Source organism: Lissotriton helveticus, chromosome 5_1, assembly GCF_964261635.1.
Source record: "Lissotriton helveticus chromosome 5_1, aLisHel1.1, whole genome shotgun sequence".
NCBI classification, from domain to species: Eukaryota; Metazoa; Chordata; class Amphibia; order Caudata; family Salamandridae; genus Lissotriton; species Lissotriton helveticus.
Genome location: NC_136065.1, coordinates 479,936,832 through 479,959,590, shown reverse-complemented (window position 1 = coordinate 479,959,590; position 22,759 = coordinate 479,936,832). Strand labels below are relative to the sequence as shown.

Sequence of the window (22,759 nt, the reverse complement as noted above, 5' to 3'; positions counted from 1 at the left end):
TTAAATATGTTGGAAATAAGCACTGTGCTCTAAAGGTCAGTCACTTGGCCTTGCCATCAGAATCACTGCCATCCCGGTTTTGGTCTAGTAAACTAGCTGGAAATCTAGAACTAGGATGCACAGTTTGTAATCCTGGCATCCCATTTGGCTAATTAGTGTGCTCCTCTGCAATCATTTTTCAACTGCTTCCTCTGCTCCCAGTTTAGTAAGTTTAAGGAGTACTCAGAATAAATGTAAATGCTGATAGTATGCATGGGGTTTTAAAAAAGTGGAACTTATAGGACTTGAGGGAATGTAGAATTGCCCAGTCTCGTGATGGATTCACCAAAATGCACTACGGTTGTAAATGGTTTGATCCTGGTAAAATCATACTCTCCATGTGCCTCTGTCCGCTGATCTGACAATTTGTCAGCTCTTTGGAACAGGCTTAGTGTAAGAAAGAAACACGAAGGCCATGCTCCCAGGACAGGTCCCCAGCAAGGCTCGCATTCAATGCCGTTTCGCAGCAGGGGGATGGCTTTGCATCTCAATAGCTGAAGTGCTCCTGAAGCTGCATTTAAGGGCCCCTCCAGTGCTGCAGCTCCTCCATCCGAGTCACTGATAGGTACCACTTTCATGGCTCATATCAGCCCTGAAAGAACCACTTTTACTGTCAAGAGTGCTCATATTGACAGGTAACCAAAATGCAGGATAATGGGCATCCTGCAGTGCCACTGTGAGTGCAGCAGGACAGGAGAGAATTGCAGAAGAAATCAGCTAGATGTGCGAAGGATGGCCCCTATAGTTTATCCAGTGCCTCCGGCACTCGTACCAACCAGGTGGCACCATACCTGCAGCAGCTGACCCAACTACTGGCTCAGTTACTGGATTATGAAACAAGCCTGCTGATGGCGACTATGTTTCTTCTGTTCAAGTATGGAAGGGCGTGAAGCAGCATGCAACCTGTTGCAAAATATTGGAATTAGGGAGAATCACACAGACTGTGGATGATCTGCTCTGACTCAGTGTGAATCAGAGGAATACCAATTCCACCACATATGGCAGAATTTCTTGAAACAACTCTGACATACCAAAGACTTGGCACTTCCTGGGCTATCTGACCACCACCGGTCCCCCACACATGCAATACATAACAAAGTGAAAGCATCTACATAATTTGAGAGTGGCTGCACCAGAAGCCTAATACAAACACAATTCTGCAGACAATCTTCAGTACCGGTCACTAGCTTAACAAAATAAATGACAAGGGATTTCAATGTGGATCTGCATCAGCAGTTCAATTGTGTATCCCTCTTTGCTTTCAATGGTCTCAACGTCCCATCACCTATTCTGTATGCGCATCTATACCATGAAACAAAAATATTTAGCAAAAAAAGTTAAAAGAAAAGAGTGAACCCTAGCATATAGTATCGGCTAAATTATTTAGAGCCACACCATCAAAGCGGAAAAGGACATGTGTTCAGAATTTAACAAATATTAGACAGTAAGATGTTCCCGACCATTGGTATATAATGTAACCAGCATTTGCAATGCAATAGGTCTCGCATTTATGAGAGTTTGAGCTAATGGCATTGTGAATGACAATGCCTTTTATGTATGCGTTGTTTTTAAAACAGATAAATAAAAGTAATTGTCATTTACAATGCAAATAGCTTAAACTCTCGCAAATGCAAGACCTATTGCATTGGAAATGCGAGCTATAAAAATTGTAAAAAGTATTAGGTGAGAGCGTGTCCTGCCTGCAACAGCAGGCAGGACAAAGCTATTTGAGAAAATAGTGCTTGGAGGCTGTAATTAAAGCTTACCGAGCAACAACACACATAACCGGGGGTGTCGCCATGGGAGGTTACAAAATGAGACAAGGCGATACTAAGGAGGAACTTCTAAGCCTTTTGACCAATGAAGAGCCACAGTTAACAGTGGACAGTGACACAAGCCAATGAGAAATGTGGGCAGACTGTGGGCGGAGCTTCTAGTCGCTACCTCAATACAGCATGCCTTGCGAGCAGTGCATGTGCTGACCAGGCTCTACCTAAAACCAATGGGTGATGTAATGTTCTTGAACAAATGAAAAGTTGTGATTTCATCTCTATTGACATCAAAATAAAATGGACTGGTGAAGCACTGGTAGGATCTAAATAATGTATGGGGGCATTGATCTGTTGACCATGTCCGATTTGTTTTGTGAAATGATTCATGTGTTCATAGTACTTCTTATTGTTGATATATAATAGGATTGCTATTGAGTAAATAAGAGTTAACGTGGCAGGCATGATCATGTTCATCATAAACCTGTACATGAGGAGAGGTAACGTATGCACACTGAAGAGGCGATTAATTGATAGCAAAGGCGTCGCCTTATGTACTGAGTGGCCAGGCGCCAGGCTGCTTTATATGGGCCCTGGCGCTATAACAGTGGTAGCCCGAACTGCAGCAACCACAGCTACGCACCAATCTGTGAGTTCAGAAGCAGTTTGAATCTCAGGGATAAACTGATGCATAACTCCCCAAGAGAGAAAGAAGAGCTCAAACCACCTTTTAAAAACCACTCAGAGCACACCTTCACTACCTACCCGTCTTGCGGATGCTCTGCAAACAACCAACGCCATCGAAAACAGCAGAGATAGGACTAAGAGAACCCTCAGAACAGTGGAGGGTTGTCGTCTATGTAATCTTAGGTACATGGGGATATCAACCTAAAGAGAATCAGTCTGGATGACTAAGCACAAAAGCAGCATCTTAAACTTATCTCTAACCTTGTGAAACATTCTAAGGGGAAACATCCCATTGTGGGTGAATTTAGGGGGACTGCCTCAATAAAAATGTACACGGGTCTAGATGTATCGTCAATACCGCACTTATTTTACATTAAGGAGGAATAGTGGGCATTTATTCTATGCAGCCACATAAAATGATGGTGTGGAGAGGCATGCGATGCTCCAAGCACTAAATGTATGTTGATCTCTGTAGAACTGGGAGCCCCATCTCCGATGCACTTCATGCCATCTGTGCCTCCCCGGAGAAGCATAAAATGCCATAACACTCAAAGACATCTTAAGGATTTTGGGTGGAACTAGGCCTAATGTATTTTGGGGGCCCTTTACGGAACAGCTTTGAATTGATGATCCAGTTTTGTCTCTTTCATGCTCTATTTAGCCTGGTCACTGACAGTGCACAGGCACACCCGTCAAAATTACAAATGTGGTCACATCTAATATTGAGGTAAAGGGAAATGTTTTCAATATTGTAACACAGCAGCAGCTCACTGATGTCACTATAAATAATCTCTGTACAAGCCTCCCATTTCAGACATGCGAGGCTTTGTTTTGATCAAAAAGAAACTTTTTTGGAAGAATGTTGAATGAAACAAACAACATTTCTCTGCAAAATGCCTGTAACAGACTTTCACACATCAAACACCTAAAAATAAGATGAAAAGAAAACAGTATTTAAACTAATCTGTTTAAGAATTATTCATGATCATCAGGGCAAGACTCAGCAGAACAAAGCTGTCTCTAAGGGGAGGGGCACGGAAAGGCTGGGGGGCCTGGGCCAGAGCCCACTTTGCCCATGTCTTAAAACGTCTGTGACTACACTGGCACTAATGGGAGGCGTAAGCACCAAACACCATACAGTAGTAATAAGAGGCGACACCCTACGTATAGCCAAGGGAAGCCACACTGGGACCTCTTAACTCGGTACTGATGAATGCGCATGATCAGAAACTGAACAAGAGAACGTGCAGAAACGTGTTGAAATCTATACATGAAGGGTCCCTCATTTTATCCTCCAGTTGTTTACTCTTATGGTCAGGGAGGCTCCAAGAACGTTATGTGAGACACTTTTAAATAGGTGCAACAGTGTACAAAGGCATAAGGGAGAGGACTAGTTACTAGGCAGAACTTCCAAGAAAATGGAAATTCAACCACATGCATAGACCACCTAAATCCAGATGCTTGGGATACAGGGCGGACACAGAGCAAGATGCTGCCCAACGCTACTTGGGAGAATCCAAAACAAGCACATCACCCCACTAATTCGACGGTTTTACATCATATGTGGCACCCTGATAGCACAAATAGAAAGAGTACATAATCGATGTAAAAATGTAATGTAAGGTGAATTTGTAGAATGTCGCTTGTTACCCGGGAGAGTATCTAGGCGATGACTCAGTAGTCCAAACAAATTCAGACTCTTAGTACAAGAGCAGACAAATACGCCCATACCACAATTCTAAATCTTCACTGGCTAAGTGTGAATTTCCATTCTCGCGCTGACATCACTGAATTGTTATTTAAGCTCAGAAAAGATAGAGAATATATTCAAAACAATCGGTAGCCTAACAGGTGTATCATCAGTCACTTCTCTTACACACATATCCAGAAACCGATTCAGGCAGCCAATCTCTTAATTGTGAACTTGAAGATTTATGTAATTGTCAAAATAAAAACTCTCGGGGGTCATACTGGCATCCTCCTCTGGAATGGAGCAAAAAACTATTAAGAAAATCTACACCTACAGCTTGGAGAAGCGTTTTGATTAAACTAGCATCTATTTCTCTGTACCTCATGGGGACCATGCAAGAGCCATGTGGGGCTATTGCAATTCATTTCCTTTAAATGCTAGACAAAAACCTCGTTCAAAGACTGCTGCCAGAATTGTTAGCAGCATACAGTGAAGGAACTACACTTCACCAGCTCTCCACAACTTACACCGGCTTTCATTATCTGCTTGCATATAATACAAGACACACAACCTAATTCTGGTTTGATTCACATAAAACACTGTTTCGAACTCTACATACCACAAAATACCTTACAGCCAAGGATTCAGATGAATAAATTCGATATTCTAAAGATCAATTGACAGACAGTAGGAATCAATTCCCTTGCCTACACTGGAGGATCACATTTCTGTCAAGCTCAAAGGCTGTATAGGTAATCAACCTGCTAGTCTTTTTCACTATGTATGACAAACCCATGAGGACGCTTATACGTGCTCACAGAGAAGTGGTGCTTGGGAAATAAATAAAACTGGAGACCTATAAAAAGGACAACACAAATACTCAACAGAGATAAATACCTTCCACCTATGACTTCCATGACTCACAAATACAAATGTACGCCAGGCATCTAAAAACAATCAACAAACGTACCGGAGGCAAACTCGATTAGAGATTTTCTGGGAAACACTGAAGCCAATAATGGAATGGGAAATTGAGAGAATGTGAGGAGAGCCAATTGAACCACTGAGCAAAAAGGAACACTCGCAACCTGAAATAAATGTCACAGGAAATGCATCCTCTTATGCCGCTGCTAGAGGGGCAAACAGGGCCTTAATGGTGTACCCATTACTCTGGCCTTATGCATGATGGAAGTTTCCTGGTGCTGCTATGATGGTTTAGGGAAGCATATACCACCAGCACTGGTGCAATGATCAAGTCCTGAAAACCGACCTTCGGACTTCTCAATCCCCTCTTCCACGTGCCCCATCTTTGATACATAAAGGACATCTTACCACAGACTGCCACCTCCAGTTTCCCTACTGCATCTGGAACCTTCCTACCAATGGTGCACTGAGGAGGATAACCCTTGCACCTAGAATCTAAGTTTAACAGTGTCCATGTCAAAAGAAACCATAGCCATAAAAGAACAGCTAGAACCCACCTATTGTGCTACACATTTTTGGGGCATTTGTAGTTATGATGCTTGTGTCTTCATTTTAGAGCAATATAAATCCTACACAACCCAATCAAATACGGTATAAAGGAAAGTGCTGTATTATGAGAAGCAGGCAAAGCATCATATTCTACGATGTATATGGGTATATGAAAGGTATGCTTTCATTCTATTCCCCGCAATTGTATTATTTTTCCACCTTTTATCAGAGAAGCTCATTACAGAAGTATTCTTCCAGTGAAAACGCATTTAGTTCTTGTGAAAAGATGTATTTTCTGAGGCATAAGAATAACTCTCTAAAAGCTCTTTCCATGTATCCTAACAATGAGGTTTAGATGTGTGTATTTAGAATCTGGATTTAGAGAGCTTTAACTAGGCTCTCATGCTGTACATAAAAGGAAGGGTTATCTCTAGGGCACCTCAAGGATCCTCTTCCCTGATGATTCCTGAGAAAGATGCCAAATTATCTGGCTCATATGTGTAACACATATCCTATTTGGACTAAGGTTAGGACATTTCTAGGGTGCACCTCTCCCCCTTAAAGCTATCATGCTGGTAACAAAGGAGACCTTTGTTTCGGAGTGAATCTCTTGAAGTCTACTGAACGCATCTCCGGCGAGTTACCCTATATCCAAGTATAACTTATCCAAGGATTTGTCTTTTGTTCTAAGAATACTGCTTCATGGTCTACTCCCAAATCGCAGGTTAGTGATCACCTGTCTGCTTGATAGCAGCTCTCAGGATACTAGAAACAGGGGTGTAGCTCCTCAGGTAATGTGAAGTGTCTGTCGGATTCCACCTGGAAGTTCTACCTGCCCACACTGACAAAAGCACACATGCCCTCTCTCCTAATTTTCGAAGGCCTTACAAAATGTTGATTTGTTTGAAAAATATTTTGTTTTAAGTACCCCTAACCACCCACCCTCCTCTCTCTTTCCAATGTCCCTTCAGCCCCCCTCATGCCTGCTTCTCATATAATGTGGTTTAACAAGATGTCCCAGAGTGATTTTTGGGAAATCTGAAGCTCACCCGCCCAATCTTACTGACCAAACTACACCCTGGCGAGATAACATGTGCTATTCTACTACTTAAGGTACCCTACTCAGTGCCACAATTACCTGAGAATCAGTCCTGTCCAAATTACAAAGAGGCATTCCACTGGGGATGCTCTTTTGAGGCTTCAACCTGAGGAACTAACTACTGCAGTATCGCCTTTACTGCCTTCAGCATTTGCGTCAGGCTAAGATCATTCTCACCCTGATAGCAACCATGCCTATGGGATAAGGCTGCGCTGTGATGCTATAACTGAAGTTCTACATCAGGAGGCTTTACACCAGGCAGATAGGCAGACCATCCGAGGTGCTGGAAACCTATTCACAACTTGGTACATCCTACTGTTTATTTTAAGGCAAACTGTCTACTACAGTTGCCAACTGTGCAACAAAAAGAGGTGAAAGGTCGAATATTTAACAAATTCTTATTTTATAAAAAAAACAAGTAACATAACATTAAAAAAAAACAAAATAGTATTAGGTAGAATGTTTGTCACTCTTACCATGGCTAGCTCTGCTTCCAGTTCCTTGATCCTGTTGTCTTTAAGGTCCAACTGAGAGCGGAGTGAACTGGCATGGTCAGTCGCCTCTTTCGATTGCCGCCGTAGCTCCCACTTTTCTCGCTCAAGGAGGTCCTTTTCTTTTGCAAGAGATTTTACTGCATCTTCACTCTCCTACACAAAGTGAATTAAAACAAAAATTGATAGCTTTTTCAGGACACACCATCTCATCATATTTAAAAAATAAATCTGTCCAGTTTCCTGGGAGTGTTGCTCTTTATACAGATTATAAAACTCTGGACTCACCTTGATATGAAAATAAATATTAAGAGAAAGAAAAATAATTCATATTTTTAACACTTGAAGTGAAAACTAAATTAAATAAATTACAACGTATTTATTTAGGAAAAATATATACTATAACAGATGTTGACTCACAAACTGTATGGAACAGGATATAACTAATACTTAAGCACCTAATTCAAAAGTACCGTTACTGCTATTTTTGTTTATTTCTTACGACCCTTCCTATCCTCTTTAATGGTGCTGCATGAGTGCATCATGATATCACACACAATTTATATCTCCTCATATCTAGAGAGACTTCCTTTATCACAGATCACACTTGTGTTTATCTTCAAGCCTACTGTCCCCAGGGCATGTTATTTTAGGGAGACAAGGTTAAAAACTCCTATCCCAAATGTTGTTGCTTGTAGCGAATGTGGACTCATTTGTAAACTTGTTAACTTTACTAAACTGACGGCTAATCTTTTGAAAGTAAGCGTTGCATTAGCTTTTGCTAGTTTTTGTATTCCGGTCGTTTGTGCCTTTCATTAACAGCCCTTGATTAGAAAGCTGCAGCCCCGGATATTCAGGGAGAGGATGTAGCCTAATAGCTAGTCGATCTCATACCTGGGGAACCGGGTTCAAGTCTCGGCAATGACGCTAAATACCCTCTGATTCTGGGAAAATCGCGAAATCTCCCCGTGCCTAACAAAAATGAATGTGTCCTTGTGTGACGCAACTGGTGCTCATGTAAAGCGCTCTAATACCGGATACCTTCGGGTCAAGTTTGCGTTATATCAAACTATGAAACCAAAAAAAAAAAAGAAAAAATATGTTAAAAAAAAAAATCAGCTGCACAAATTTAGGAGTCACAGAGCCACAGGCACCCCTTCCAAAATCATTGCATCAAAGGGCATTGTATGGTACTTCCAATACCCAGAACTTCCCAGGGGTCCTCTATTTGTCTTGGATAAAGTTCTGACTTTTCCCTCAGAAGGCCTTGATGCTTGCAAAGTTGTCCCTTCCATGCTGTAGTGAATGGATCCCCCTAGCACTATCAAAGTGGTTGACCTTTGAAATTTCCCTTGTGTGCCAAGAGCATATTCTCTAGTAACCTTTTACGTGCCAGTGCTACTTCACCTGTAGGCTTTCTCTCACTGAGCTTTGCTTATGCTTAATAACCAAGTGGCTGCATGTCTTGATGATACAAGCTTGTTCTCACAAGTCCGATATGAGCAATCAGACCTGACTAAAATCTCGACTATCAGTGTCTGGTCAGATTGCGTTCTTACAAATGCTTTTTTTTGTAAAAATTTGCTGCAAGATTGCACATTTGTATTTTGTTTGTATAAGTAGGATACCACTTATCACCCTTCTTTTATTTTGAGTCCACTAACTAATCTTTCTTCTTCTTCAGAGATAAGTGAGAAAACTGCTCTTTCCCCGGTCTTATCCTGCTGTTCTTATACGTTACTGTGCCTTTTTTATGTTTCGCCTGCAAAAGCGTATGCATTGTACGCGGTCTCATTTGCGAGAGATATTGATACAACAAGGGCTTGTAGCCCACCTATTACTTAACATTCGCTGGCTTCTTTGTCACTCTTATTTGCTGCCTTCCTATTAGCCCGCGCTTGCGGGATTTGCTTCCTATTCTATCGGCTGGAGAATGGACCATGTACTGATTACTTCAGCTTGATTGCTGTCCTTCTGCTGATCACGCTGTGATTGAGGTACTACTTTAATTTTTAGGTCTCGCTAGACTAAAGCAAAAGCGAAGCTTTTGCTGTCTATGCGAGACAACTAATGTAATCACTTTTAGGGGAATGTGGACAGCAGACTGTCACGAGCTTCTCCTGCCGGAGATTTGACCTCGTGAGCGCGCACGCCCAGCCCGGCGCCGTGCACGTCCCCTGCCACAGACACACACATGCACACGCAGGCAGGAAGGCCCACACACACACACACACACACACAGACACGCGCGCGCACCGCGCCCCCCCCGCCGCATACATAGAAGCGCCCCCGGCCGCCGCATACATGAGGCCTCACGCCCCTCCTTGTGCACGGCCCCCCCCGCCATGGCTGGCACGGCATTTCCGGTCTCCCTCACGACTCGGGAGACCGGAGGACAACAGGCAAAGCTTCCGCAAGGCAGTCGGAGCGGACCCACCTCTTCCCGGCCCCGCCCACAACCAGGCGGCGGGCCGGACATCTGCTTCCGGTGTTTTCCTCCGGGCTGCGGCGGTGATTGGTTTTTTTAATTCGTGCCCGCCGGTTTTTTATTTCTTTGGACTTCAACCGGGCACATGCAAAGACTGGTGCACGTACAGCTGTCAGGATTCCTTATCCTCGGACTTGCCCTTCGGTAAAGCAGATGTTGCCCGCCTCGGAGCATATTCGTGGTCACGACACGTCTATACCTGAGGAAAAGAATACACTCCGCACTCCTGAAGGACCGCACGGTCTGGGGACAAGAGAATTACTATTTCCCTTTTTTCGTGAGAGCCACTCGACCACCTCATGATTATTATGCCTTTGCGTGGCGGAGACACCTCTCTTTAACCTGCGGTGTAATCTGTACCTGCAAACAGGTGTTACCTTTGGGAACCGAGGGCGCATACCTATTAAACCGAAGAGTGCGGCCGCTGGAGACTGCGAGGCTACTGGCCAGCTTTCTCCCCACAGAGACTCCGAACTAACATGAGTCACAAGAACCGGCACCCACCTGGAGGCAGCAATTTAACTGTCTGCACCTCCAGAGACGGCGGCTCAACCCTCCAATTTCCCAGTGCTCAGCTCCTCGTTTGAACCGTTTCCCGTTCAGCACGCTATCATTAGGAATAATAAAGAAATGAGAGTCACCCGGCCCCGAGAGCGAGGGGAAGCGCGCTGCCACTGTTCTACAATCTGATTTGTTTGTTAAAGAATGATTTATGAGCAGGTAGTAGACATTGGATTGAACTCTATAGAAACGTTAGGGGCATTCCATTGTTCCACGCCTGCCACGTTTCCTGGTATAATTTGTCTTGAAATATTGAAGATTTAACTTTACAAACTGAACAGTTGTTATTGGCATTCTACCACAGCAGCCGGATGATAGATACCTATATAGCAGCAAAGAGAAAAAAAATCTGTGATGATAGTTACATCCGTGGCCTATAGACTGACTTTCTTTTCTGGTTCTTCAGGAATGAAAAACATAAAATTTGACATCCTGAAAGTTATGAAGAGGGTGGGGTTTCACTGCAACGATATTCTGCAAAAATACGAGACACCTGAGCTGCTGAAACAGCATTCCTGTTTTGTCTTTTGCGTTCTGTGGTGCAATCTAGATTTTAAAAGACACTGCCTAAAGAGTTAGGATTTAGAATATGGCAGTCAGGGAACTCTAGCACAAATGCAACAGATTACCCTGACTTGCAAAACCTTAGTCTGCCCTGTCTGATTTAGCGACTGGCATACCTTCGTCTAGTCTTCCAATGGAGCCCCTTTTGGCTCAGTCAACTGAGTACTTTTTTCTGAAGTCCCAGTGGAGTAGGGAGTGTAAATGATATCACAACACTGCCCTATTTAGTTTGGACAGTGAAATGTATTTTTTTCCTGTCCGTAACCACCAGGAAAAACTTTCAAGTGAGGGACAGAAAAAAAGCTATAATGTCCATCCTCACCCTGGGGAAAAATACCAGGGTGTGGTGGGCATTACTTTTTCAAAAACAGACTCCAATTTTGAGACTATGTTTTTAAAAAACAAATAAAAGGTAACATTTTGGTGGTGGGTCATCAAAACAGAGAGCGGCTCTCCACCAAACCTTCAGGATATTGAAAGGAACCCCCCCCAAGAACATTTGGGGAAAAGTGGGGCATTCTACAATACATTTTTCATTTTATATTCAATTGCATTCGTTTTTAAAGCATAGTAAATGATGCCCTTACAGTGCACCGTGATACAGCAATCTTTATTGGGGCACTTCAATGATACCCTCACTATCACCCTCCAAAAGTGCCTCTCATCTCTCCATAGCCCCTCTGTCACATGTATTACATTTGTTTTACAGTGCCTCTCATACCAGTGCCGGGCATCAGGGCATTTTACATCACACACATATACAGAGTCAATGAACCATACGGGTGTAAATCGGTGTATAGAAAATGTTACATAAGACAAAGGGGACTACAAGGTGTAGGATTCACATGTCATCCATACTGCTAGACATTTTTAATGAGTGCTTGGTCTGGGGAACCACAAACCCAGGATACAGAACGTAACACAGTGGTTAGAGTTGACTTTACTAATGAGAATATATTTCTACCCAAACATAGGATGTAGCCTAACGGCTAGGGTGCTCGACCTCAAATCTGGGGAAACAGGTTCGTGTCTCAGCAACGCCATTCAACATTCTGTGATTCTGGGCAAATCACTTAACCTCCCCGTGCCTAACAAAACAAGCATTTGCAATGCAATAGGTCTCGCATTTACGCAAGTGTGAGCTATTGACATTGCAAATGACAATGCCTTTTATTTTCGGTTTCATTTTATTTAAAACATAAATAAAAAGCATTGTCATTTACAATGCCAATCGCTTAAACTCTCGTAAATGCGAGACCTATTGCATTGCAAATGCTTGTTTCTTCATGCCTTTCATCCTTGTTGAATCTCTTGCAATTTGTAGCTATGTTTTACTATGCCATATGAACTGCAATGTAGCCCATTTCTGCTTTGAAATGGATGTTTATTGTGATTACAGATGTTATTTGCCTCCAAATGAATTTTCGCTAAGACATGGACGTGGGTGCAATATCTTTCTTTATGTTAAGAGATTTTTTTTTTAAGCCTTGGCTGGGTCACAGCGCTTTTTAAAATTAGTTTTAGCCACACTGCAAAGCATCCGTGATGCTGTATAGCATTGATACAAAACATTGCCAAAGCAAATAGCTTTCATAGACCAGACCTATTGACTTTGCTTCTTTTAATTTCCCTTTCCTCTAACCAGCCTGCGTGGTCTTCCCATCCCAGTCCTCAAATCCTTATCCTCTTTCTTGAGCTTCCAGTCTTCATTCTTGCTTCATGTTCCAGGACCAGTTGAGAGACCTGTTCCTGTTATGGGTCACCGTAGAATTAGACCACTGGAGTTCGTTGTACCAAAAATATATTTCTGCGATTTTTAGGTCAAGCCTAACAGACAGTGCTTGCTTTCTAATCACATAAGACCTATTATTAGTTTACCAAGAACTTGCAGTGGGCTTAAAGCCTGCAAATTGGTTACCATAGGTTTTTTCTGTGACTCAGTTGCTTGCTTCTTATTCAATGTCTTGTCCATCTTGTGATTGTCTCTCCCCTGGAGCATAGCCTCTTTACTTGTGTCCTTTCACTACTCACTTTTAGGGAACTCAATGTTGCGCTCTCTCTCGTTCGGGCGCTGCTCTTGCCTCTCATGCTCGGTTTTACTCGCCAGGGTGTTTCTACCACTGTCCCCGTGTTGTTCTCTCCCTTGTGTATCTTCACTGTTCTTGTTGTTGCTCCCTCCCTCCTGTGCTTCTTATGCCTCTCCCCAACCCACAACCAAGACCCCCTCCTCGGTTGGCCCCATGGAATCATTTTCTTATGCAAGAATACATTGCAAATTGTTGATAGCCTTTCAGCTTCATTAAAAAAAGTCTGAAGTTCTACATCATTTTTTGGGGCAAACAAAAAATGGTGTCAACATCACATGCATATCATGTGACAAATGTGCATGCCTACAAACTGATTCAGCTGTGCAATTAAGTATTTTCTCACCATTCGATCGTGCTGTACTGCACCTACATTTTTGCTGATGCTGTACGCCATGAAAAAACTGCACTGGCAGAGCCTATTGGCCACAAAGGAAAGACCTACTGGCTTTGTCATTACTGGTTTCATTTTGTATACACCAATCTAGAGTTCACAGATTTGGTTTTTCATTGAAATAGCACTCATGGTAAAACAAGTTTCAGGTGCCTGCCATAAAAAAAAATTCTAAAACCAACAATTAATTGCATTCTTTAAGGATGGTCAATGAAGAAACGACTCTGCATCTGGACACACCCAACCTTTGATACTGAAGCACCTATACCCATTTTTGTTATATATCACCAGAGCCCATGCCATCCGGACAATATTTGGCACCGGCTTTTGATCCACTTCCTCTCCATGAATAAGGCCACTGTGTTACACTGTGAGCCAAATATACTTGAGCAGCCTTCTAGCATGATGCATATTACTGGACTACCCCAGAAACTTCCTCCCTCTGCTGAATTATCAAATACATCAATGTTCACTAGCATGCTTTTCAACTCCTCAAGATACCCAAATTGTTTCACTTTCAACGTTACATCATTGCATGCCCTCTCCCGCTCTCCACTGCGGCCGCCGCTGACGGCAAATGCAGGGACCGCCACGTCCGGCCAGAGGGCTAGCTACGCCACTGCTTGCAGCCTAGAGAAAACTATTTCGGCAATTCGTATACCCCATTCCCTTACAACTCCTGTTTCGATTGTGGAAACGCTCATGCGAATGGTTCGTGAATAGCTAAAAGGTTAAGACCTTGGGGGTGTTCCAAGCAGTTTGCATCCACATAACCAGGGAGTTGCACCCAATAAAACCCATTTTCCCAACATATGGGCCTATGCTTACCACTGTAGAAAAACCACCAAACGAATGGATTTTCCATTGGTATCAAGTGTGGGTAAAATAAAAAACAAATACCAAGTGCTGTAAATAAGTACTTGGAAATATTGAAAGAAGATTTAAGCTTTTGTGCTCTTCAGTTGAACTTAGGGGCACACGATTACTTGTGAATTGGGCCTAGATATGGTAGTACCATTGCACTTTCTCCTTGTTAGTTTTTACTAAGCATAATCTCACTTCTCCTTGATATTTCTTCTTTGTGGACCATTCTTTTTTCCTCCTCACAGTCAGATGAACAGCACAAAGATTTAAAGATGCTATCAAATGGTTTTTGAACGACTTGTCACAGACAAAATTGCTTTATGTACAGCCCCTCCACAACAGGGATGCAACAATCCTCAGTCTCTTGCATCTGTCAGCATTTTAACGTGGAAAGATGACAGGGGTTGGGCACCAAGCTCAAAAGAACTTCTAAGGTGGGATTGTACCTAGCACAGGATTTTACCTTGGCTTGGCAAACCTTGAACTCGGACAGAGTTTTCACTGTGTCATTCAAAGACTAATCCGTGCTTGGAAGCACAGGTGGTTATGCAAACATGAATGCTTATTTATTTTTATTCAGCATCTACCCAGCAGCATAAAGGTGATCATTCATTAGAGCTGAACGACACTGAATACAGGACATCCCACCTTGACATTAGTGCCCAAAACTGTAGATATGGATATAAAATCACAGTATTGTTGTCAACATCTACAGCCCTATCTACTGTAGCTAATCCCTAGTACCCCAGCCCAGCCACTTACCCTTAACAACAGGGCCTTAGTAACCCCTGTACGTCACCCACAGGCCACATACCTTATCCCATTTACGTGGGCAACCCCGGATCTGGAATACAACTTTTTCTGCTGCAAAAATGTTGCTGCGAGCCGTAGTTTATAATGCATCCCTTTTCCAGCAGGCAGCCACGGGGGCGTGTGTGAAAGTAGCTGGAGAAAGAAGAGTGACAGGGCAGCCTTATCAGGAGCCCCCAAAAAGACCTTCACTTAAGAACCAGAGTTCAGGGTAGTGTTAGATTTGCCTAGTGCTACAGAGGCCCCTGGCAGAGATAGGCGGAGCGGGATCTGTAGCTCCTGCAGTGAAGCCCAAGCAGCTTTGCCACCATCGAAGGTAGTGGATCATCGGGGTTCAGGGGAGGTGCCAAGAGGGCTTTGGATGGGCCCCTGTATTCTCACCGATGCCTCTGTTCGGAGGAGTCCTAGGAGCACCGGACAGCTGGAGGAAGGCAGGCATGGAGAATGAACCGTGAACTGTGACCAAGTGTCGTCAGGAATAATCGAGGGTTCTCTTGTCCTAATTTAGTGTTTGAGAGCCATGTCGTCTCACTTGTAAGAAACAAGCATTTCAGTTGTACTCAGCAGCTCTGATGAAGGAACAGTTCCTTCCAACTTAGGTCACCTGCAAGGCCTCAGGCGCTACCAGGTAGGCCAAGAAAGAGGACTCGCACAGGGGCCACAGGTGTATGGAAAGCAAAGTAAGTCAAATCAAGTGATTTCTAAACCTTCATAGGGATAACCAGTAGACCTCACAGGGCCACAGTGAGAGGTGTAATACTACAGCATACATCAGACCCCCACATAAGGTGCTGACATAACAGCTTACCCAAGGTTGGACATCAGGGTCGCATAAACGCCCATGAAGCACTGGGTACTTAATCTGCTCGAAGTTTGGGTACATTATAGTCAGCTCCCGGGTAATTATCAAAGGTTGAAGGATCCCGTTGGCCCCAAGGATGATAAGACACCGATTTGTGGGCAACAGGCATCTGTCAGTGGAACTGCGTCAACAGCCAAATCCGGGTGAAAACATAAGGTAAAGGTAAAGAACCCATAAGGTAAGGAACTTGCAGCTGGTTGCACCCAACCCTTTGCTCTAAGATGTGAAGGGTTAGCAGCAAGAGTTGAAGGAAGTGAGCACATTTCTCCAAAACTGTAGCCAACTTGAATGGCAACAGGGCTGTGTAACAATCTGCATGGGAAAGCACAAAATGGAAATGGATTAAATGATTTTCCTCTGCAACATAACGTTAATTGATGAATTAGCCTGAAGAACGTGCACGCAGATTCTTCAGTGGGCAACTGTACTAAGCGACAAAATACTGAATGATGTTTAAGGTACATCTGGAATGGCTTCAGAGCTTCATGACTCAAGACGTGAGGGCCCTTTGAAATGAAGCACACTCAAAGTAAAACTGGATTTGGGTCACCAGGATTGCTCCAGTAATTAAATGTGTGCACCTGTAAAGGGATATTTGGTATTCAGCTACACTGAACACTAACAGTAGGAATCAGGGCCCAGATTAACTAATATTTGATGCAAGGTGGTGCAGCACCAAAAATATTGCCCTGCGTCAGAGGGCACGTGAAGAATGCACCACATCCACTAAGCTATGGCTAATTTTGATCACTTCCCTAGCACTGGCACACCTTTGGTTGCCCATACACGGACCCTTGCGCCATAGTGCAGGTGTGTGTGTGTTCTGGAAGGAGTATTTTGGGTACTAGAGGGAGGCGCTTTAGGTATAAGAAAACTATCTACTTTAACGTTTCCTACTGTGTGTGTGTGCTTTACTATGCACTATGCAAACTAATTAGGAAAATTTTTGAGAAATTAAAACATTTCTCCTCGTTACGCCTGCCTTGAGGAAGCATAATATTTTGGCACTAATCTCAGTCTATGAATGTTTGTAGACAAGGATTTGCACCAAACCCATGGAAGGTTGAGTGGAATGCCCCTGTACCACCCATAGAACACCCCCTTGATGCCAACTAATGTAATGCAACGCATTGTGCCAACTTTATGTTACTTTGGGAAACAACCCAACACAATTCATAATTTGCGTTGGACAGTAAATCCCAACGTAACACTGTGTGGAGTTTGTGTTACAAAAGCAATGCAAACATGGTGCAAAGCGTTGGCAAATTTGGGCGGATGTTGCTGATCCCCATTCTGGTGGGAACGTGAGAATCCCTCTCCTGTTTATTGTGCACAGTTCCAACATTTTTACGAGCATGTGAGACAAAGCAAGAGTATATAGATAGGAATATGGTAATCGGGAGGTGCCAGTAGGGGTGACACTAGGGTGAAAATACTTGGCACACATTTTCAAGACCCACCTTGTATCTGGAGAACATCTACCTTACCTAAATGTTTGGTCGGTTCCCCAACTGACACAGGTTGGAAGTTTTTTTTTCTTTTTTTTACTTGAATAAGAAGTGTATCAAGAAGAATTTGAAAAGCTTACTTTTCTGTGTTGCTCATAATTTCTTATGAAGTCTCGCAGCTGTTCTTCTCGACTTTCCAGTGTGGCATAGAGTTGCTGCATTTGGCTTACCAATTCTGTTTTCTCCACCTTTAATCGTTTTCGGTCTGCCTTCATTGCTGCATAGAAGAAATATAAAGGTTTCATAAACATAATAGAAAAACAAGTAGAAATCCTGAAATGCGGTGCTTCTGAGATACAGGCTTCAAAATCATAACATTTTAATTAATGTCATCTGTATACGCTGATTGGGAGATATTAGACGCAAATGTGACCTAGATACGACCTTCTAGCGTCTCTCTATTAAACTCTATCACTTAAATCCCAGAGTATACCCAACAACTCTGGCTAATCATAACTAGTCACCATGCCCATTTCTGTATTGTCAGCAAAAAACTCAAGAGGGTTTACGTTATCTGAACAGCAAGCACTTGTTACCGATTCTCAAGAGCCACACCACGCCATGTTTTCATTAAAAGGATTTAACAAGTAAATAAACGGCCTCTGCAGATTCACTGTATGCAAATGAATCGCACGAATATTCATAGGAAATCACTTAATGCCTGGCTGGATTGGGCACTCAGGACAATCCAATAAGTACCTACTTAGTTCCATTGAAATTAGGTTCTAAAATCCAATAGTTATGTAGGAATACATTTCAGTGGGACTAGTAAGGGCAGAGGAACCCTCAATAATTTTAAAGCGGTAGTGACACTGCCCCCTTGAAAAAACAAGTCAAACAACTTCAAAGTTGGGCACGAACAAACACACTCTTTCCCACTGTTTTCGGGCAACTTTTTCTTTTTAAGCTCTGAATGACATTTTGACTAGGAGCTCGGTATCCAAATGATGGGATTTTTGTGATGGCTTTAGAAAAAGCAGGAATGATTCGGCACCTCCTACTAGATTTTCAGACTCAACCAGGGCTTTAGGTGGGATCCAAAAAGTAGGGGACCCTAAAAGGGCCGTGGGCTATGCAATTGTGGGTGTGGCTTAAACACATGAACTAAATATTTGTGATTCCTATAACAACCCACCAGGCCAGTATTTTGGTGCGAGGTTAAGTAAAACATGTGAAATATACCCAGCAACTATATGGGTGACATGGATTACCCAAACCTTTTTTACAATAATTGGTCAGAAATCGATCAGTGTTATTTGTCAGCGAAGTTAAGGAAGTTAATAGATAGCCCGATAGGGAACATTTTCAATGTCCGTTTTGAATGTCTAACGGGTCTGAGATCCGGAGGGAGCTGGCCAATTAAAGTCCTAAGCCTCAGTACTTTAAACGTAACTGTTCCAATTTGCGAGTTTCGAGATCTTGTGGTAGTTATGGCAAAGGGAAGCTGTAGGGAGACCACTCTTTCTCTCCTAACATTGACACAATATTCTCGGTCTGTCTGTGCATGCATGGGGTTTGATTCACTAAGGAGAGGCTCTGCCCCTGGCCATAGCTGGGAGGATGCAACTTAAACTACCTTCTACAGTCTAAGAAGGCGCCTGGTACTCTCAGTGATCAATTTGTAATGCTGTTGGTACCACATGATGAAGGTGAAGTTGGGGCTAAGATTAGCTGAAAGACATTTATTGGTACCATACTGCCTCATCTACTCGCATCTAAGTGAAAAAGATGCAATAAACCATCTCTTTCCAACCTTCCCCACAATGGGAGGATGGAGTCTATTTACAATAACGATATAGCAGGTGAGCCGAGACTAAGAGGGCACTTCCATGTATCCTTCAACTTGACCTGGGGCCCATCTGCACCAGACACCTGGTAATGAGCTTGCTTTTATTAAACATGCGTGTGTACTATTTAATAGAAGGGAAATGGTCAAGGAAATCATTTCTAAGTATCAGATTAGAAAAGGTAAGAAAAGGTTCAAACCCTTCACCTGAGTGACAACTTTCTGCATCCTGCATTGTTTCTAAAACTTGCTATTGTCTCATATTGTGCTAGCGGTAACCATATGGAAATTAGCTTCCTAGGCACATAATCAATACGTTTCGAGGAATGCAAACCTCATTACAAATAGAATGCATGATAGTCTTAGATTTGGAGTTGATGTCTATTAAGAAAACAGTAATCTTTTGTCAAAAAGTCAAATGAAAAGTAGCAGTTGGGGAAAGAAAAATCGCCAGAATCTATCTGGTGCAATAAATTGCACCTACTCTGAGTTTCAGGGGACTAACATGCATATTTTGATGCTTAGTGCACCAAAATCTGCATGTTATGGTTTATACTATCTGCATTTCCATGTTAAATTACACTCCACGTTTGCATCTTTGCCTCTCATTCACTTATGCTTTCATTTTCTTTCCCTTCCATTCTGGTTGGGATGCCCTAATACTTCTAGATTATTAGACACTACCCCTTTTTAGGTCTCAACTCTAGACAGCACATGCGCCTTCTCGAAAAGACACGTTGTATATACTTTGACGGCTTCAGACTGCTCATAAGCTTCGCATTTGGTAGCTCCATCGTAGCTCTCCTATTCTTTCTCCCCATTTGTCCATGGCATGCATGTGTCCTGCTTCTTCCTGTGTTTAGCCCTCACTACGAGCATGGACCAATTACTGCTATCCATCCCCAGGTTCCATTTTAGCAAATGTTTTTGGAACTATTTTTTTCTTTCATTTTGGGCACTTTATACAAGCGTTCATTTTTTTCACTTGCTCTGATGCTCCATTCTGTAAACAGGGCTGTAAATCTTGTTCTTATTTTGACACAAATGCTGCTGCTCATGATACCTTATCCACAGTTCATTCCCTTCACCGTCAATGCTTTTTCCATTGTCAATACTCAGGGTTTACATCGAGGCTGCTGCTGAGGGAGGATGCCCTTACGAGGATGCCATACAAGTGAAAAAACGATGATTTTCTTGAAGTATATGATATAAAGTGAACAATTCAGAAGACAATGATCATTTTAAAATATGATATATGTTGACTAAATATCATATATCTTGTATTAGGAAATTTGGTGAAATTGAGAACTTTTTCTAAAGCGAGTGTGAAAATCGAGCAGGGATCAGGTTAACAGTGCAATTCTTCCCTCACATCGGGTTGAATGCAGTCTTTACCTCTACAACTCTTAAAGATGGCCACCATATTTACACAGAACAAAGAGGGACGTTCCTTAACACCTTCTTCTGTTTCTATTAACTCATACTTTTTGGAATTGTCACTGTGCTCCTCCTACATCCTCTTTCACTGTGGCTGCTGCTTCCTCCATAGCGCTTACAAAGATAGGACTTTCTTGAAGTATATGGTATAAAATGTACAATTCAGAAAACAATGAATATTGTAAAATATGATTCATGTTGAATGGATATTGCAAGCCTTGTATTAAGAAATTTGCTATAATTGAGAGCTTTTTCTAAAGCGAGTGTGAAAACCGAGTGGGGCACGGGCTAGCAGAGCAATTCCTCTCTTCCTCACATTGGGTTGGATGTGGTCTTTACCTCTTTAACTCTTAAAGATGGCCACCATATTTACACAGAACAAAGCAGGACGTTCCTTAACACCTAAACACACGTTTTGGAATGATCACTGTGCTCCTCCTACATCCTCTTATCTTCTAAAACATGCTGCTGCCTACTGCTTGTTTCACTGGTCATTATGGTGCTGCTTCCCAATATTGTGCCTGTGGAGCTGCCAACATGGTGAGGCCGCTTGGGAGAGGGAACCCTTGCAACGGCCCACCCCTCATTCCAATTCTGTGGGATTGTTATTGACCTCTAAGATACTCTTGAAAGTTGCAATATTGGGCTGTCACAAAGATATTGACAACGCCAATAACGTTCGCATTGCCAAGACCTATTGCCTTTCCCAATGCTTGTTTAGCTTGTCATCAAGGCGCCTCGCCTGTCTATTTTTGCATCACTGACATGGTCCTCCCCAACCAGGATCCTCATATCAGCTGCAGAAGATGTCTAGCTGGGTCGTTGTGACCAATAGCACAGCATTCCGACAGTATCTCCGGGTGTACTGTGTAAGCAATTAGCCACACAAATCTTATCAATACATACATTATTCGCTTAACCAATCTTGAGTACAGTTATCGACAAGCATTTTTGCACGCGAGAGTTGTAGCACCGCCCGCCTCCATGCTACCAGTATACACCAGAGGCGGTTGTTCCAAATAGCATGCTCTTCAGTCTCCCGGTTGTGCACACAAAGCTATCAAGTTTCCCAGTACCACGCACAAATTGAGTATCACTTAGGTCTGGCATTAGCCTAAAGATTTTGATTTTACTAAAATTAGTTGCATGTTATACTTACAGAGGGTTGCCACTAGTCCTCTTCATTCATTGGACTGTTATCCGTTCATTTACATTTATCTGCCACCCACTACAGCATGAGGCAGTGGCTCTGCCCACTTCAGCCACTGGCTAATTTACTGTGAATGACGGGATTCTGCCCATTGACAGGCAGAACATCCATGCACTAAGTGGCTCCCTTAAATGCAAGGGACTACTATGCAGTGGCGGCTCCTCCGTTATAGTGGAGGAGTGTCGCCCCGCCCCCCGCTGAAAGCTGGCAAAGGACAAAAATAAAATGATAATAAAACATTTTAATTATAATTAAATGTTCATCCTGCAGGCTACGACGGCGAGCCGAGGGAGGGGGTGTCCAACCACACTGGCGCTGCAGCACCAGGGAGGAGGGGGGAGTGGTGGGCACTGCCAAGTGCGCATAAAGGTTTGGCCAACCCTCTGGGGCTGGCCAAACCGTTATGCGAACTTAGCATTTCTCCTCCCAAGTTGTGTTGTAGATCTGGGTGGAAAAACCAACACAGGCTCTGAGTCTATGTCTGAGCGCCGAACCGAGGCACTTAAACCAATCCCAGCACTACTCCAGCATGAGAGTAGTGCTGGGATTGGGAGCTGGGAGCCTGCGCAGTGTGCATTAGTTCCTGGACAGGACGCGAGAATCGGGAGCAAGACGATGGCCGTCGGAACAGGTAGGTGCAATTTTCTTTATTTATAATTCTTTCTTTTTGTGTGTTCCTCCTCCCCCCGCCTCACCACTTTGCAATACGCATAGCCCCTACTGCTACTACGGCAATATGTGCTTTGAGGCCCAAAAATATTGGCAGTGGCCTGGAAGCTTATCCAACAATACCATTTTGCAAAATCATGAAAAACCAAAACAAACATTGAAAAGGCTGGTGGTGAAAGCCCGACCTATCTATCCACAACTCAGCTTCTTCTCCTTTTACTCGTTGACTTCATGCTTGTCTTTTGGCCAAGTTCGTGCTATAGAAATACCTTAT

At 43.1% G+C, this 22,759-nt stretch overlaps 1 protein-coding gene across 10 annotated transcripts in view; it reads right to left on the bottom strand.

Moving 5' to 3' along the window:
* The window catches only part of KAZN (kazrin, periplakin interacting protein), a 970,648-nt gene that overhangs the window by 181,871 nt on the left and 766,018 nt on the right, over positions 1 to 22,759 (bottom strand). For all 10 annotated transcript variants that reach the window (XM_078642779.1, XM_078642789.1, XM_078642788.1 and 7 more), the window contains 2 exons: positions 17,464 to 17,600; positions 7,234 to 7,404 (listed from right to left, as the gene is read on the bottom strand). In XM_078642779.1, coding sequence (XP_078498905.1) covers positions 7,234 to 7,404; positions 17,464 to 17,600 — 308 coding nt within the window. The remainder of the gene's footprint in view (positions 1 to 7,233; positions 7,405 to 17,463; positions 17,601 to 22,759) is intronic.